Genomic DNA, 15,277 nt, shown 5'->3' on the forward strand with positions numbered 1-15,277 from the left:
CCCACCCCCCACAGACACTACATTGAGGCTTCGGAACAGAGGAAGTCAGGGAAGCAGTCGAGCTCGAAGAGGTAAATACTATTGAACCTGGCGAACCAGCCCCAGGGACTGATGGATCCAGGAGCTTTAAAACAGTAGACCAGATCAGAGAAGGAGAAACTATTCTACAGAGAGAAGCTCTGCTCACAGAACCCATAGGGGACGGAGCTGGGATGACCCCCATCTGGATCTATTATACTATTAACAATAATCGTATTAATGTGTGCTTCAATACCCGTTTTTTATCTTGTTTGTGTAAATTCTCTTAACCTTCATGTATCATTTGGAGCTTTTCTCCCTAAGCCTCTGCTGAAAATGGGTTCCTGACTCAGTTGGACTTTCCCGGTAAACAAACATTAAATAAATAAATAAAGCTGCATATGGAGAAACTTCATCAATCTGTCCACCTCATTCTCCGACAGGCTCCGAGAGGACCTGATGGAAGAGAAAATAGAGGAAGGCCTGGAGTGATGCCTGGAGGAAGCATCCCTAGGAGACACTTGGTACCATAAGCTCCGGCCCTGAAGGAGGGGCTGGGGCATGGGGCAGAGAGGAAGAAACAGATACCCGAGCCAAGGAACTCTGCTCCAAACGTCTCAGGGCCTTTTTAGGAGGCTCTGGGGACCATTTCTTATGATCCCTGGCCTCCTTAGGTTTGTAGCGGGGGTTTGAGCCCATGAGTCAAAAGCAACAGCTGGAAAAGGAGGTGGATAAGGCCTCTAAGGACCAGTTTTTATTTCTTCTATCTGCAAGGGCACAGGGGAGAAAGGCCCTGCAGACAGAACAAGCCACCTGAAGGTTGGCAGGACCCAAACAATAAACGCACTCTTTGTGGGCATCAGATACAGGGATCTTGTGCCCACAAGAAGGCCAACAGGCCTGTCAGACTTCCCTGACAGAGTAAGGAAAAGAAGAAAAGACAGAGAGAGAGAGGAAAGTGGTAATCACGTGGCAGAAACTGCTACAAAACTACAGAAAAAAAAATAACTCCTTTTTTTAAAGACAAAAAAATAGTAAGAAGGGTAGGTAGAAAAAGAAGATTGGCCAAAAGCCACTTATGATTGGCAAGAACAAATAAAATGCTAAAAACACCCAAGCAGGAGCTCTAACCTGATCAAAGTGCTCCATGATGCGTGGCAAAAGAGATATGAGGTGTCTAAAAGGAGAGAGGCAGTATGGGTAGGGTGGGAGGAGCTCTAGGTTGAAATCCTTAGCTTGCTGACAGCTGAGTCGGTTCTGAGGTAGGAACCCTACAGGTTTGATGAAGACTGAACAGGCAACATCAGATCTTATGTTATTTGTGTATAACTCTGGTATTCCTTAACACCGCTGAAAAGAACCATTGCCTTAACTATTAGCCCTGCTTACAAAAAATTATCCACATAAACATCACTTGGCAGTTGAAGCTCAGCAGTACAGAAAATTAGCTACAGTTACTACTCAGAATGCAAAAAGAGAACTTGTTCACCTTGTTGCTGACAAACTCGTTACCACTTCCTTAAAAAGATGTGCTTCAGGATTACCATGTTGTACACACAGATGAAATTTTAGTGGATGACTATCAGAAGGTTCAACATTCTAGAATGAAATATTTAGAATGAATGAAAAAACTTATGAATACAAAACAAGTCACACTGCATAAGAGACAGGAGTATTGAAAAAAACTGTACTTATATGAGTATACTCATCTTAACATTAGATTCACAGCAACAATAATCATAATGTTTAGGAGTAAGACATGAGTAGACATACATGCTCCCAGTTTGAGCTTCGGACAATACTAGAACAAAGCTGATCTCCTTACCATGTCAACATCAGAAGCAGGAGATGCGCTAGAAGAGACAACAGCTTATGTCTTCTTCAATCAAAAAGACACCAAGCATGGCCACTGGCCTGGTGGGTGAACTAGGTTACAGCTAAGTTAGTGCATGTTCTCAAAGAGGTACAAGAGATATACACAGCAAAGGAAGTTCCAATATCCCATGCCAACATTTCCTTGGTCTGAATAGGGTATCCTTCCTATAGGATAGGAACAGGAAAAGCAGTACTGCAACAGTGATCCTACTATTCAGACAGCTACTATTACTGCATGCTAACATAATAACTGTACTATGTTCATCATAAAGCTCACTGATTAAGTACCACTCACTATGCTTGGAAAAAGTGTTAAAGTAGTTTGCTAACTTGTGCAATACTGGCCATAGAACTAAAAACAGACAGTACACATATAACTTGCAGTATGGCTGCAGCAAAACATATCCTGCTAGCCTGTGGTGCCTGAAGGTGTGAATGGGGGTCCAGAAAGAGACTCAACTGCATAGTGCTAAGAGACAGCCATGGTAGTGGTTCCTTTGTAGAATGGCTATTGACCTGCTCTTACAATTGTGATCATAACAGTGAGCAATACAATTTCCTAGTCATTTGTACAAGATCAGTTTTAGATACTGGTCTACCTTGCTCCCCTTGCACTTCAGTGCTGGTTATTTTGCCTCAAGCCCTTTGCTCTCTCCTTGTAATATCAATACTCTGTGTACAGCCATTAGCTGAAATTATTATTTGACTATGCTCTGTAGCCTAATATTACAAAAACAGCAGCTGAATAGTTTGATTCGGGGCAAACGTTTCTATTTCTTTGTCCCATCTTTTCTTTATGCTTTCTTGAAGTCTGAGTCTCCTTAAGCACAAATGCTTGTAGACCTGTAATTCTCTGTGCTGACATAGATAACAAACAGTCCTCTACATATTTCAGAAGCAAAATGCTTTCCGGTTCAAAGGATGGAAGTTATGCCACTGCAACATTCAATTCTTAAATAAAAAGGAGAAGTGTCCCAAGGCTTCCAAGATCACAGCTGCCAAACATGTTGATTACATTTTTTCCACCACGAAAACTTGAGAACCTTTTAACAAAAAAAATAAATAAATAAAAAGAAGTTACGTCTTACCATAACATTCTGTGTTGTTGATCTTCACCTATTCATCACTGATGGGTTCGGTTCTGAGCCCTCGGAACCAAGTTGGCCTTGTATCAAAGCTCGTGCCAGCCAAAAACTCTCAAGCTAAGATTTACCCACAATCCCCTTCTCCCTATTACCTCAGATCATGTTTGCCTTAAGTAAAGCAGAGGCCGTCTCAGAGCAAAAACCCTAGTCCAGGAAGTGGACCCAAATATCCCCCAGGAGCCTCTAGGAGGAGGGAGGCATGATAAGATCAACACCACAGATGGAATGTTATGGTAAGACATAACTTCTTTTTCTGATATTGTTAATCTTCATTCCATTCATCACCGATGGGACAGAGTCCCCAGCTATCTTATATCCATGGGTGGCCCTATGGAAGAACATTCCTGATCACCATTGAACCAAAGGACACCCCTTCTCCTAGAGATCAGATCCAACTTGTAATGAGTGATAAAGGTATGGGGGGAAGCCCACATAGCTGCTGCACATATGTCGTCCACTGAAGCTCTGGAGTGGAACGCCACAGAAGTTTCCATTGATCTGGTGGAGTGAGCCCTGATGTTTGGAGGAAGAGATTTCCTTTCTTGGTTATAAATTAAAATTATACAGTCTCAGCCATTTGGATAGAGTCACTTTAGAGACAGACTTTCCCATTTTTGGCTCAGAAAAATAAATAACTGGTCTGATTTCCTGATTGTTTTTGTTCTAAGTAAAATCTCAATTGTCTGTGAACATCCAGTATATGTACACAATACTCTCCCTTGCTGGAAAAATTAGGAAAAAAAACACAGGCAAATCAAAAGTCTGATTAATGGAGAGCTTGGAAATTACTTTGGGCAGGAAGGAAGGTTTGGTCTGTAGTGATACTCTGTCCTTGTGGAAATTCAAATAAGGACACTTGGTACAAAGAGCTTGGAGCTCAGAAATGCATGCCAGTAATGGCCACCAGAAAAAGAGATTTCCAGGATAGACACTTGATGTCACACGTGGCTGCTGGCTCGAAGGGGGGCTGTGTCAAAGACTGCAAGACAAGTGTGAGACTCCAGTGTTCTGCTTAACTGGAGGTCTTGAATGACAGATTCCTTTCAAAAAGGTTTTGCTCAGACGAGAGATTAAAAAGGAGTCACCAAATCCATTATGAAAATTCGAAATGGCAGCTAAATGAATACGAATAATTGATGCTGCGGTGCCCTCCTCGAAGAAGTTAGATAGGTACTGGAGTACAGCAGAAATGGGTGCAGAAAAAGGATCTAGTTCTATCTAAACCAAATCGAAAATCTTTTCCATTTGTCAGCATAAAGATTTCTGATGGATGGTTTATGCGAAGCTAGAATAATATCTGATTACAATGCCTGGCAATCACTGGAAGTGGAGAAGCCAAGCTCAGAGATTGAGAATGGACAAGTTCGGGTGGCTCAACCCTTGAGGGTGAGAAATCAGATCTGGTGTTGGAGCCAAGGTCCACGGTCTGCAAAGAAGATGAGGCTAGAGAAAAGGGAATCATACCTGTCGAGGCCAAAATGGTGCTATGAGGATCATTTTGCTTTTCAACCAAAGAGCTTTCTTCAGAACTAGAGGAATGGGAGGATAAGCATAAAGAAGTCCTGTGGGCCTATCATGGATAACTGCGTCCCTCGGGGTCTCCCCCTGCAGGGGAATTAGGGCAAAGTAGTTGCTGCATTTGTAGTTTTGACAGGGAGGCGAATAGGCTACAGCAAGGCTGGCCCCAACGGCTGAAGATTTTTGCTGCTAAGTTGGAGCTGAGGGACCACTCGTGAGGCAGGAGAAAGTACAGTTGTGTACACTTACCATAAATGTAGACGTTCGAGTGTATTCACTGTTGCATTCATTACACTTGGGTTATCCTGCTGGCAGGCTACCCTTAGTCGGCCTGAATTCCAAAGTCTAGGTCCGGCGTCGGTTGCTGTCGCCTCTTCCCTGACGTCAGTGCACCAGGGGTATAAAAATGCAGCCAACGCCATTTTCTTCAGTTTTTCTTGCCCCAGATGTCAGGTGCCCCCAAAAGGGTAGGCTAAAAAATATGCCAATAAAACAAGTATGCACCAAAATATGTTATAACAAACTACAAGCAAATACACCACATAGGTTGCATAGAGTAGAGAAGTGCAAATAAGTTCCAGCAAAGATATGGGGGATGGTGGGTGGGTAACCTGGACTGCAACTGTGAATACACTCGAACATCTACATTTATGGTAAGTGTACACAACTGTACTATGTTCTTCGTGTTTCACTGTTGCAGTCATTACACTTGGATTGAATCCCAAAGCTATGGTTGGGAGGCTGGAGCTAATATAGCATTAGGAGCTGCTAAGAGGCCCTGCAAGACTGCAGTGGCAAAGCCTGCCCTGGATTTAGAGTAGAGTGGTAAATGATGGTGCTTTGTAAAGGTGTGCACTGAACTCCAGGAAGCAGACTCTAAAATGTTTTTGGTTGGTACTCCCCTGAGGAAGGCTGCTGAAGTGGCTGCTGCTCTGGTTGAATGTGGCCTGATGCCCTTTGGCACTGGCTTGCCAAGTTGTGAATAGCAGAAACAAATGCAGTGGCCTATCCACTTAGAAATAGTCTGCTTTGAGATAGCCTTTCCTTGTGATCCTGCAGCATATGCGACTAGTAGTTGCTCTGTCTTTCTGAAAGCTTTGATTCTGTTCAAGTAGAAGCATAGCTATCTGTGCATATCGAAAGAGTTCAGAATTCTCTCCCCTTTATTCTGTAGGTTTGGATAAAAAGTAGGCAGATGAATAGCTTGGTTAAGAGCCACACTGGACATTACCTTAGGCATAAATGTCGGGTTTGTCCTCAGAGAAACCCTGTCTGGATAAAAGGTTCCACAGCCATGAGTGCCTGTAGCTCTGAGACTAGTCTTGCAGAGGTTATTGCTAGGAGCAGAGCTGTTTTCCAAGATAAAAATTTTATATCAGCAGTAGTGGCTGGCTCAAAAGGAGGCAAGGTGAGTTTTTCCAAGACATAATTGAGGTCCCATGCAGATATTGGTGATCTCCTTGGAGGCCTTAAGGTTTTGGCTCCTCTGAGGTACTGCCTTAATAAAGGATGAGAAAAGATTGGTAACTCTGTATTGTAATGAGCCGAAATTGCAGAGGCATGAATTTTAATTGATGAAAAGGATAGGCCTTTGCCCAGCATCTCAGTTAAATATTGCAAAATCTGAGGAATATTTGGTATAGCTGTGTCAATTCCTTATGCCTGGTTCCAAGCACAGAATCTCTTCCATTTTCCAGCGTAAGATTTTCTGGTACTAGGCCTTCTGACCTCCAAAATGACATCCATTACAGCTTTAGCGAGAGGCGTGTTTTGTATGACTACATTATCCACCATGCTACCACATTTAAGGTCTTTAGCTGGCTGTGCAGGATCTGATTGTTTTGTTGGGATAGTAGATGAGGTATTTGTGGCAAGGGTCAAGCCGGGCATTGACTAAGTTCCTTAGGATTGGATACCAGTACTGGCGGGGCCAGTCTGGGGCAATCAACATCATCTTTGGCTTCTCTTGTCTGACCTTTAGGAGTACCTTGGGGAGGAGAGGTAGTGGAGGAAAGGCATATACTGCTAAGCTTTTCCAGCTTGTCTGTGATAAGTCCTTGTGCAGAATCTTTTTAGTTGGTAGTTGTGAGGAAAGGCAAATAGATCCATCTCCAGGCATCCCCATTCCCTTATCATGCTGAAGACTTGTGGATCCAATTTCCACTCGTGGGGATCCATGAGGTTTCTGCTTAGTTCGTCTGCCAAAGTATTTATCTTTCCTGGCAGGAATTGTGCCTGCAGATGTACTTGGTAAGTCAATGCTGTGTCCCACAAAGTCATGGCTAGTCTGCAAAGGGGGTAAGAATGAGTGCCTCCCTGCTTGTTTATATACCACATGACTGTGGTGTTGTCTGTCATTATCAGTAGTTGTCCCGGATGAAGTAGGTCCTTGAAGGCTGTCAGGGCATTCTGAACAGCCAGCATCTCTTTTTGATTGATACGTAGATGCCTTTGGTTTGCAGACCATGTGCCTTGAATACACCTTCCTGCCATGTGGGCCCCACCCAGGCGTAATCTGATGCATCTGTTCTTAATGTCTGCCTGGCTGGGGGGTAAGGTGAATGGCTGTCCCTTGTTCTGGTGACAAGCCGTCGCCCACCATCGAAACTCCTGTTGCAGGCAGGGAATGAGGGTAATTATTGTTTCCAGGCTTTGGCAATGTTGAGTCCAAACACTTTTTTGGTACCATTGAAGTTTCCTCATATGCAGTCTTGCGTATGGAATTAGTAGAATGCAGGATGCCATGAAGCCCAAAGCCTGCAGAAATTTTCTTGCAGATAACTGGGCCTTTGTTGCCAACAGGATGAAATAGGTAGTCAGTTGTCTTTGTTTGTCTGGCATGAGAAGACATCTGGGCAGTTGTATTTAAGCTTGCACCCAGGAATATTATCTCTTGAGAGGGTACTAGTTTTGATTTATTTTTGTTGACTGTGTACCCTAGGCCTGTTAGAAATCTCTTTACAAACGTCAGATGCTGTAACAGAATGTCCTTGTTCTCTGCTTGAATGAGGCAGTCGTCCAAGTAGGGATATATTTGAATTCCACTTTGTCTGCAAAATGCAATTACTGGTGCCAGGCATTTTGTGAAGACCCTGGGTGCAGTAGATAAGGCAAAGGGCAGTGCAAAGAATTGGTAGTGCATTGAGCCAGCTATGAATCTGAAGTATCTTCTGCAAGATTGTCTGATTGGGACATGCAGGTATGCCTCCTTGAGGTCCAAAGTTACACACCAAGCCTTCTTGCCCAGCATGGGCAGAAGCTGCTGCAGAATTAACATTTTGAATTTCGGAACGTCCAGAAAAGTATTTAGAATAGACAGGTCCAGAATTGGTCTCCATGCTTTGTCCTTTCTTGGTACTAAGAAATGTCTTGAGTAAAATCCTTGTCTCTGCTCTTGTTGTGGCACTGGCTGAATAGCCCTCATGTCCATGAGAGATGAAACTTGTTTTTGTGCCTCTGCCCATTGATTGTGTGGCAGGTCTGGCATACCTTTTGCCTTTGGAAGGGTGTGAAAGTGGAACCTGTAGGCCTGAGAGACTATATTTAAGACCCATTTGTCCTGGGTGATCATGTGCCAATTTTGTGAAAAAAGTGCTAGCTTTCCCCCTAGGGGTGCTGCCAAAAGATAAATGCTTGGCTTTGGGAGAGGGAAGTCATTGGGACTGTTTCCTATATGGCTGTGAATTGTCTTCTTCATTTTTGGAGGTAGAAGCACCCCCTTGTTTGGGCCTGTATGAGCCCTGGGGCTGTTGTCTGCCTCTAGGGTGTCTGTATCTGCCTCTTTGTGGCCTGTCTGACACGGGAAATGACCAATTCTTAGAAGGCCAGTTCCTGTTAAATCTGGGTGGCTGTACCTGTAAGAAATCCTTTACTGTCTGCATAGATTTAGCTTTATCCTCCATTTTCTTCAACACCTCTTCTGCCTTAACACCAAAGTATCATGCTGTAATGGAGCATCCAATAATTTTGCTTTAACATGATAAGGCCGAGTTTGTTCCTTTAACCAAGCATGCCTTCTAATGACAGAACCTGTTACAGCGGCCCTGCAAGAGGCCTCCAAGTGAATCATAACCACATTGCAAAGTATGTTTTCCCACTTGTTCAGCTGCATGCAATAAATCCTGCATTTCCTTGTTCTCAGAACATTCAGAATTTGTCAACATTTTCTGTTTTAGCAGAGACATTAAGTATTGCTGATATTTAAGCATATGAAACTGACAATTTAAAGCCCTTACAGCCAAGGTAGCAGAAGTGTAAACTTTTTCCCCCCATCTGTCCAGTGCCCTAGAATCTCTATTTGAGGGGACAGGGTTTTTTGCAGTAGCGGCCTTGACCCCTTTGGGACCCTGAGAAATAGTTTCTGGGTCAGCAGCAGGGTTTTTATATAGAAATTTATGAGAATCTTGAACCCTGTAGTATCTGTCTGGCTTAACAGGTGCAGGAGGTAAAGAGTCGGGAGGCAGGCCGGACTCTGAAAATACATAATCTATAATGTCTAGAACAAGTGGAATAGCAAGAGGTCTGTGCTGAGGTAGTAAAAGAAAGTTTCTGAGCCTTTTCTTAGAATCTGAGTAATCTTGGCTCTCCCAGTGGAAATGCTCCCTCATGGTATGCAGGGTTTCCCCAAAGGAGTAATCCTCAGGAGGAGAAGCTGAAGGAATAGATTCTTCAGCATCAGAATCCTCATAGGGAGGAATAGAGTATCCCTGTTCTGAAGAGGAATCGGAGGAAATGGAAACCTGATCAGAGGAATCATATTCAGTGTCTTGCCTAGGCCTCATCAGGAGGGGGATGGGAACCCCTGATCAAAGTAATTAGGTCTTCAGCCATTTTGAGCATCTGTTTCTTAGGCATGGAAGTCTGTCCTGGAGAATGCTGTACTTGTTTCCTTGTCTTTAAAACTGTTTTAGTCTTTGTCTTGGATGCAAAAGATGGCTTGATATAAAACTGTGTAGGTCTGAAAACACCCTCAGAAGCCGATGCCTGCTCAGCGGCTCCAAACCCATCTGAGGGAATAGTTTCCGAAGGCCCAATACCTTGAGTATTCAGAGGCCTAGTTGTCTCCATGTGGGAGTCGGCGGCGGCCTGTGGCTCTGAGGTAGCGGGTGTCAGGGGCTGCGAAAGCGCCACACTGAGAACCGGCAACTGGCCTAGAAGAGGCGTCGTCGGTTTTGGACCTCGGATGCCTGTCCTTTTCTTTTTCCTTGCGCTTTTTATGAACTCCGGTCGTCAGCTGTTCCAACGGCATTATATAGTTAAACCTTCGGCCAAAGTAATGAAAAGCAAAATCGTACCAATGCTTAATAGTGCGTTGGTAAAATCTAGCACAAAACAGACAACTAGCAACGTCGTGGTCAGGGCCTAGGCAAGGAATACAGTAAGAATGAAAATCTTTATGAGGTATTTGCTTCCCACAAGAAATACAATTGTTAACTTTTTCTGACATCGGTCTGGAGCAAGAAAAAGGTTTCCCCAACGGGGTACTTAGCTTTATAGAAGACTTCGGATCTGAAATTCAATTTCGAAAATCTCAGGAGTCGGCCAACCGGCACTTGTTAACTGCTTTTGCTTCGGGCACCGCGCGGCAAGAAAGACAGAAGAAAATGGCGCCGGCTGCATCTTTTATACCCCTGGCGCACTGACATCAGGGAAGAGGCGACAGCAACCGACGCCGGACCAGGACTTTGGAATTCAGGTCGACTGCGGGTAGCCTGCCAGCAGGATAACTCAAGTGTAATGACTGCAACAGTGAAACACGAACATCAAACCTATCAGTGATGAATGAAATGAAGATTAACAACATCAGCTGAAAAAGTTATCAAGTTTTGGTAAAATTTGGCTATTGGCTAGTAATTACATTCCCTGAACGCTATTAAGGAAGAAGTTTGGAAAACTAACCAAAGGGGGGGGGGGGCTTTGGCTGGGAAGACCCCTGCAGATGTTTCATCAAGAAGCAATTCAAGTTGGAGCTTTAGTAAATGAACTTCCTTCCAATAATACATAATGGAAAAAAATGTCCTCAGGTGTTTAAAATAATTGGGACACTGCATGAAATACAGAAGGTAAATGATGAGACATGAAGATACAGGCAGCTTTAAGTAGCCATTCAGAAGAGTTGATTACTTCATTTCTGCAGTTTTAAGACTGGCTGAACATGAGGCTTTCCAAGAAGAAACTTTTTGAAAAGTAAAGTTAAAAGACAGAACACAAAAAGAAAACCTGAGTTTTTGCTAGACCAGAAACACTGGTAAGACCAGAATGCATTCATTTTATGACTCAAATAAGCAACTGCACTGATGTTTCAATGCAAGACTTGCCTGTTCGATACAACTTCTGGGTTTTCAAGTTGCTTGTAGGATCCGGTAAAACCAGTGCTCCAGCCTCAGGCTCCTTTAAGAATTTACCCATCATGCCCTGGTATGTGAAGATGCCTCAGATTGAATTTAGTGCAAAAAAGTGAAAAAGGAAATGCAATGAAAGATTAAAGAAGAAACATCCTCCAAGTCATGCAAGGTGACAACTGGCAAGGGGAAAGGAGGGAGGGAGTGTTGTATTGGACACATATGAATCAAAGGATCCCGCATTATTTTAAGTACATAACTACTGTACCCTATTTATTCTGTTCGTCCAAACTTATAGGTCAGAAACCCAAGCTTAAAAAAAAAAAAAAAACACCTGAGTAGCATCATGACAGGAGACCCCTGAAGACATCGGCTCTAAAGGAAGCCCTAGCACTTGATATAGTGTTTGATTTGTAGAGCTTAATAAAGGTATGCAATACAGACTATGAAGCTGATGCACAAATATCAAATTAAGGAATTTCTAAAGAAGGCTGCTGATGTGGCAACAGATCTGGTTAGAATATTCCTTTTATGTATGGGCAGCTTGCTCCCCCCACCACATCAGGTGGAGTTTGAGAGAAGAGTGATGTTAGAGAGTCACTAGTTTCCTGCATTTTCTACCTTTTTTTTTTTTTTTTTTTTTTTTTTGGTGCGTCAGCACTCAGTGTTACAAGTGACATTTCCAAAGAGCTTTTGTTAATCTTTACTGAAAGATTTTGCTCTATGAAGGTAAAAGTCTAAGCTGCCTACGCAAATCCAGAGTATGCAGGATATATTTGCACTCATTATAATGATTTGGAAAAACCACCGGTGAGTGAAGGGACTGTGGGAGTTGGCACAATGGCTAAGGGGTTTACCTCACAGACACAAGGTACAGAGTTCAATTTGATGGCTTAGCTTAAAGTCCCCCAGAAGGGCAGCTATCTTACTACTAACCTATGATGCTAATAATCTGATTCATGTTTACCTAATGAGCTGCTCTGGGAAGAAATGAAGGATTGATATGAAGAGAGACTGTCTTTGCGAAAGACTAAAAGCAATGAAGACGATTCTCCTGGCAGAAGAGATGGTTACCAGAAACGGTGTTTTCCAAAAGAAAAAAAATTAAACCATGGAAAGAATACTGGATCAAATGGAGATTTTGCCAAAGTTTCCAGCACAAAACTGAGGTCTCAAAGAGGCATCAGTTTCCTAACTGGGAGCTGGAGTAGAAACCCCTTTGAGGAAAAGCCCTGCAAAGTTTATGAGAAGCCAGAGAATAAGCTTCCTGATCAAGTTTAAATGACTGCTAACTGCAATTTTATTGTAGAGAAGCTGATGCCTGAACTGAACATGTAAACTAAGAAATACAGCATATCTGGAGTAGGAGCAGAAAAGAGGTCAAGATCTTGAGCAGATTTCCAAATAATAAAAAATTTCCATTTCCACCAATACAGATTGCATATGGATTCCTTCTGAGGCAGAAAGATTTATTTATTTGTTTACCATTGGTTCACTGAATAAGTGGAACTCTCAGCCAAGACTCGAGCTCAAAGAGCAACATTGTTGTCTTTCAATTAACAATATTATATAAAAATGAGTATATAGCAAATTTAGAACGTAGTAAGACTGAGTATATTATTCAAAGAACATTGAAAAAAAATGTATACAAAATGTAAGCCAAGATGTGTATAAATATAGTGCAAACATATATAAAATTCCTATATACATATGAAATATTTTTGTATAAGATGCAAAATTAAGAGAATGACAAAAGTAAAAGTTTATTAAATGTATTCTATTATTCATCACATGGGATGGCAAGTTACCTAACCGCTGTCATGGCAGCAGTTTTAGGTAGATTCAGTAAAGAGGCTCTTCAAGTACATCTTTGAAGCTGTTAATGGTTTCTAGATTCTGTCTGTAAGCAGATGGTTCCAGGTAGCAGGTCCTAATCTAGCGAAGGCTCTCACCTACACCAACTTTAAATGGAGGACAAACTAGAGTGAAACTGCTGTCCTGTGTACTTCTGAGTACATTGTCTTGTAAACACAGTTTTACTCTTGGGGAGGGGGGGCAGTGACCATACATTAGCACCTTGTACAATTAGAGCACTTAGATGAAAAGTGGCCCTACCAAAGAAAGCAATTTGGAATTTAAGTAAATTGCTATAATTTATTAATTGCAAAATCTGTGTTTGGGGTAAAGGAAAGGGTATGGTCAAGTATAGGACCTAAGTACAGTTCAGTGACATTGGTTATTCTGTTCCCAAAACATCTGTTAAGAAAACAGGAAGAATAGTAAATAGGTAATTTATTGGCTGAGGCAAAGACCATGACACTGGCTTCCTTGGGATTAATTAGTAACGGAGCAGGTGCATAACTGTAATGCGACTTGGTTTGCAAGTCAGAGTGGCTAGTACTGGGTTGCAGGAACAGCATAACATCTGCATACATTATCAATTTAAGATTTGGTAATTCTAGGGGGGAGATCATTAAAGACAGAGCAGAGAAGAGGACCTAGCACAGACCCTTGAGATACACCTGTATTAAATTTACCAGGCAAGGATGTCAAATTGCTATATACTTGGAAGGTACTGACTTAGCTGCAAAATCAGCAGATAGTGTCATCTCTAAAGCTGAGTCTTTTGTGTTTAAGAAGGGTATGGTTGACTATTTCAAAAGCCCTTGTCAAGTCAACAACGAGAGATCGGCACTGAGTCCTTCATTCAGGCTGCAATAAATGGTATCAGTGATCATTATCAGGGCAGTAAAGGTACTGAAGATATTGTGAAAGCCATGCTGTGCATCACACAACAGGCCATAACTGTAAATGTGCTTAAGAAGCTGTTTGTATAAAAGTTTTTTCAAATATTTTAGTAAGAGGACACAAAGTAGAAATAGGTCTATAATCCTTCAACCCATATTGAGAAGTGACTTTGGGTCGGGGGATTATAACTGCATGCCTAAATGCTGGTGGGACACTGCCTGAGGTGAGACAGAGTTTAAAGATATGAGTAAGGGGTGTAGCGATTTTTGCAGCTGCAAGTCTTAGGAAGGTGGAATGAAGATTACTGAATTTAGATCTTGAATTCAGTTTGAGAGGTAGGGACTTGGTCTGTTTTACTGAAATGGTGTTACATAAGCTGGTAGAGTGCATAGATCATGGGATAAAGGTTCTTGTCTTCTTTGGTGAGGGAGTACATTTTTGGAAAGGCTTTAGTTAAGTCAATTATTGTGGATTGCAAAAGATAACCATTATCATTAGCCGAGGTGGCACGATTCAGTGTTAACTGTTCATTTCTTGGTAGCTGAAGAGTTAATGTCCCTGTTCAGCATTTTATTTCTTTCCAAAACTGATTGGGTCTAGACGAGTTTGCTTCCTGTTGCTAAGGTACAGTGTTTTTGCACAATTTGTTGCAATTCTTGTTTCCTCCTTAAACCCAGAAATATTTGGTGTAGCTCTGTATTGTTGGTGCCCCTTTTCAGTTCTTCCAGTTGAATCTCTGTTTTTCATTTTGGTTTTAATATCCAGTCAAAGCTAAGGGCAACACTGTGATCTACGCCTTTTTGTAAGGGGGTATAGTGTATCCTGAACTAATGTTAATCGCGTGTTGAAAAATTCTAAAGCAGTGGTGGGTTCAGACTGCTACAGTAACCTGTAGGAGACAAAGTATAGAGATAGGGCTTTTAAGCTGATCCATACACAATAATATGTTTATACCCTGGATTCGCCTGATAAGGATCTTTTATGGGCATTCTACCTGTTGCATAGGTTTGGTCAAGTACATGTCGAAGGGGGCATTGTACTCAATGACGGGTCTGATAAGAGCCAAATAAAGTGGCACTATGACTTCCCTGGATTTGGATGCCATACCCTTACTTATAAGTTGGGCGACACAGAATGATTTTCATACTACCTTGGCCTCGTATTAGTCAAAGACCAGATTACTATCTACATATGTTCCCAGATCCCTGACTACTAGGTTAACTCTTAGGTGTATCTTATTGAAGGAATAATTAAGCCTGGGTGGCAGTTTTCCAAACAGGTACTATAATGCATTTCTTGGCATCGAGTTTTAGTCCGTGACTTTGTCACCAGTATTATGCCTGTGCTAGACTCTTTTGTAAGATGTTTGTGTCACTGGGAGAATCTACAATAGCTCTCGATTTGCAGTAATCTGTAACCTTAAGTCAGTCAAAGGCCTTGATATTACCCTTTACTTTTGAGAATTAAATGCCAAATAGGAGTGGTCACAGCACAGAGCCCTGAGGTGCCCCTGACGACCTGTCTCTTTGCAGAAGTGGTATTACCAATCCTAACTTCCTGGGTCCTGTCTGTGAGCCAGCTGGCAAGCCAGCAAGTTATGTAGGGGTTTATGCCTAATTTGGGGAGTTTGTC

The 15,277-nt window shown here is 42.3% G+C and overlaps 1 protein-coding gene across 1 annotated transcript in view; it reads right to left on the reverse strand.

The window, feature by feature from the left end:
- STIL (STIL centriolar assembly protein) overlaps positions 1 to 15,277 on the reverse strand; it is a 1,728,658-nt gene that overhangs the window by 1,034,991 nt on the left and 678,390 nt on the right. The window contains exon 10 of the mRNA XM_044085829.1: positions 1,508 to 1,617. Coding sequence (XP_043941764.1) covers positions 1,508 to 1,617 — 110 coding nt within the window. The remainder of the gene's footprint in view (positions 1 to 1,507; positions 1,618 to 15,277) is intronic.

The sequence above is a fragment of the Protopterus annectens genome, chromosome 10.part0 (assembly GCF_019279795.1).
Source record: "Protopterus annectens isolate FY-2018-M chromosome 10.part0, PAN1.0, whole genome shotgun sequence".
Lineage (NCBI taxonomy): Eukaryota > Metazoa > Chordata > Ceratodontiformes > Protopteridae > Protopterus > Protopterus annectens.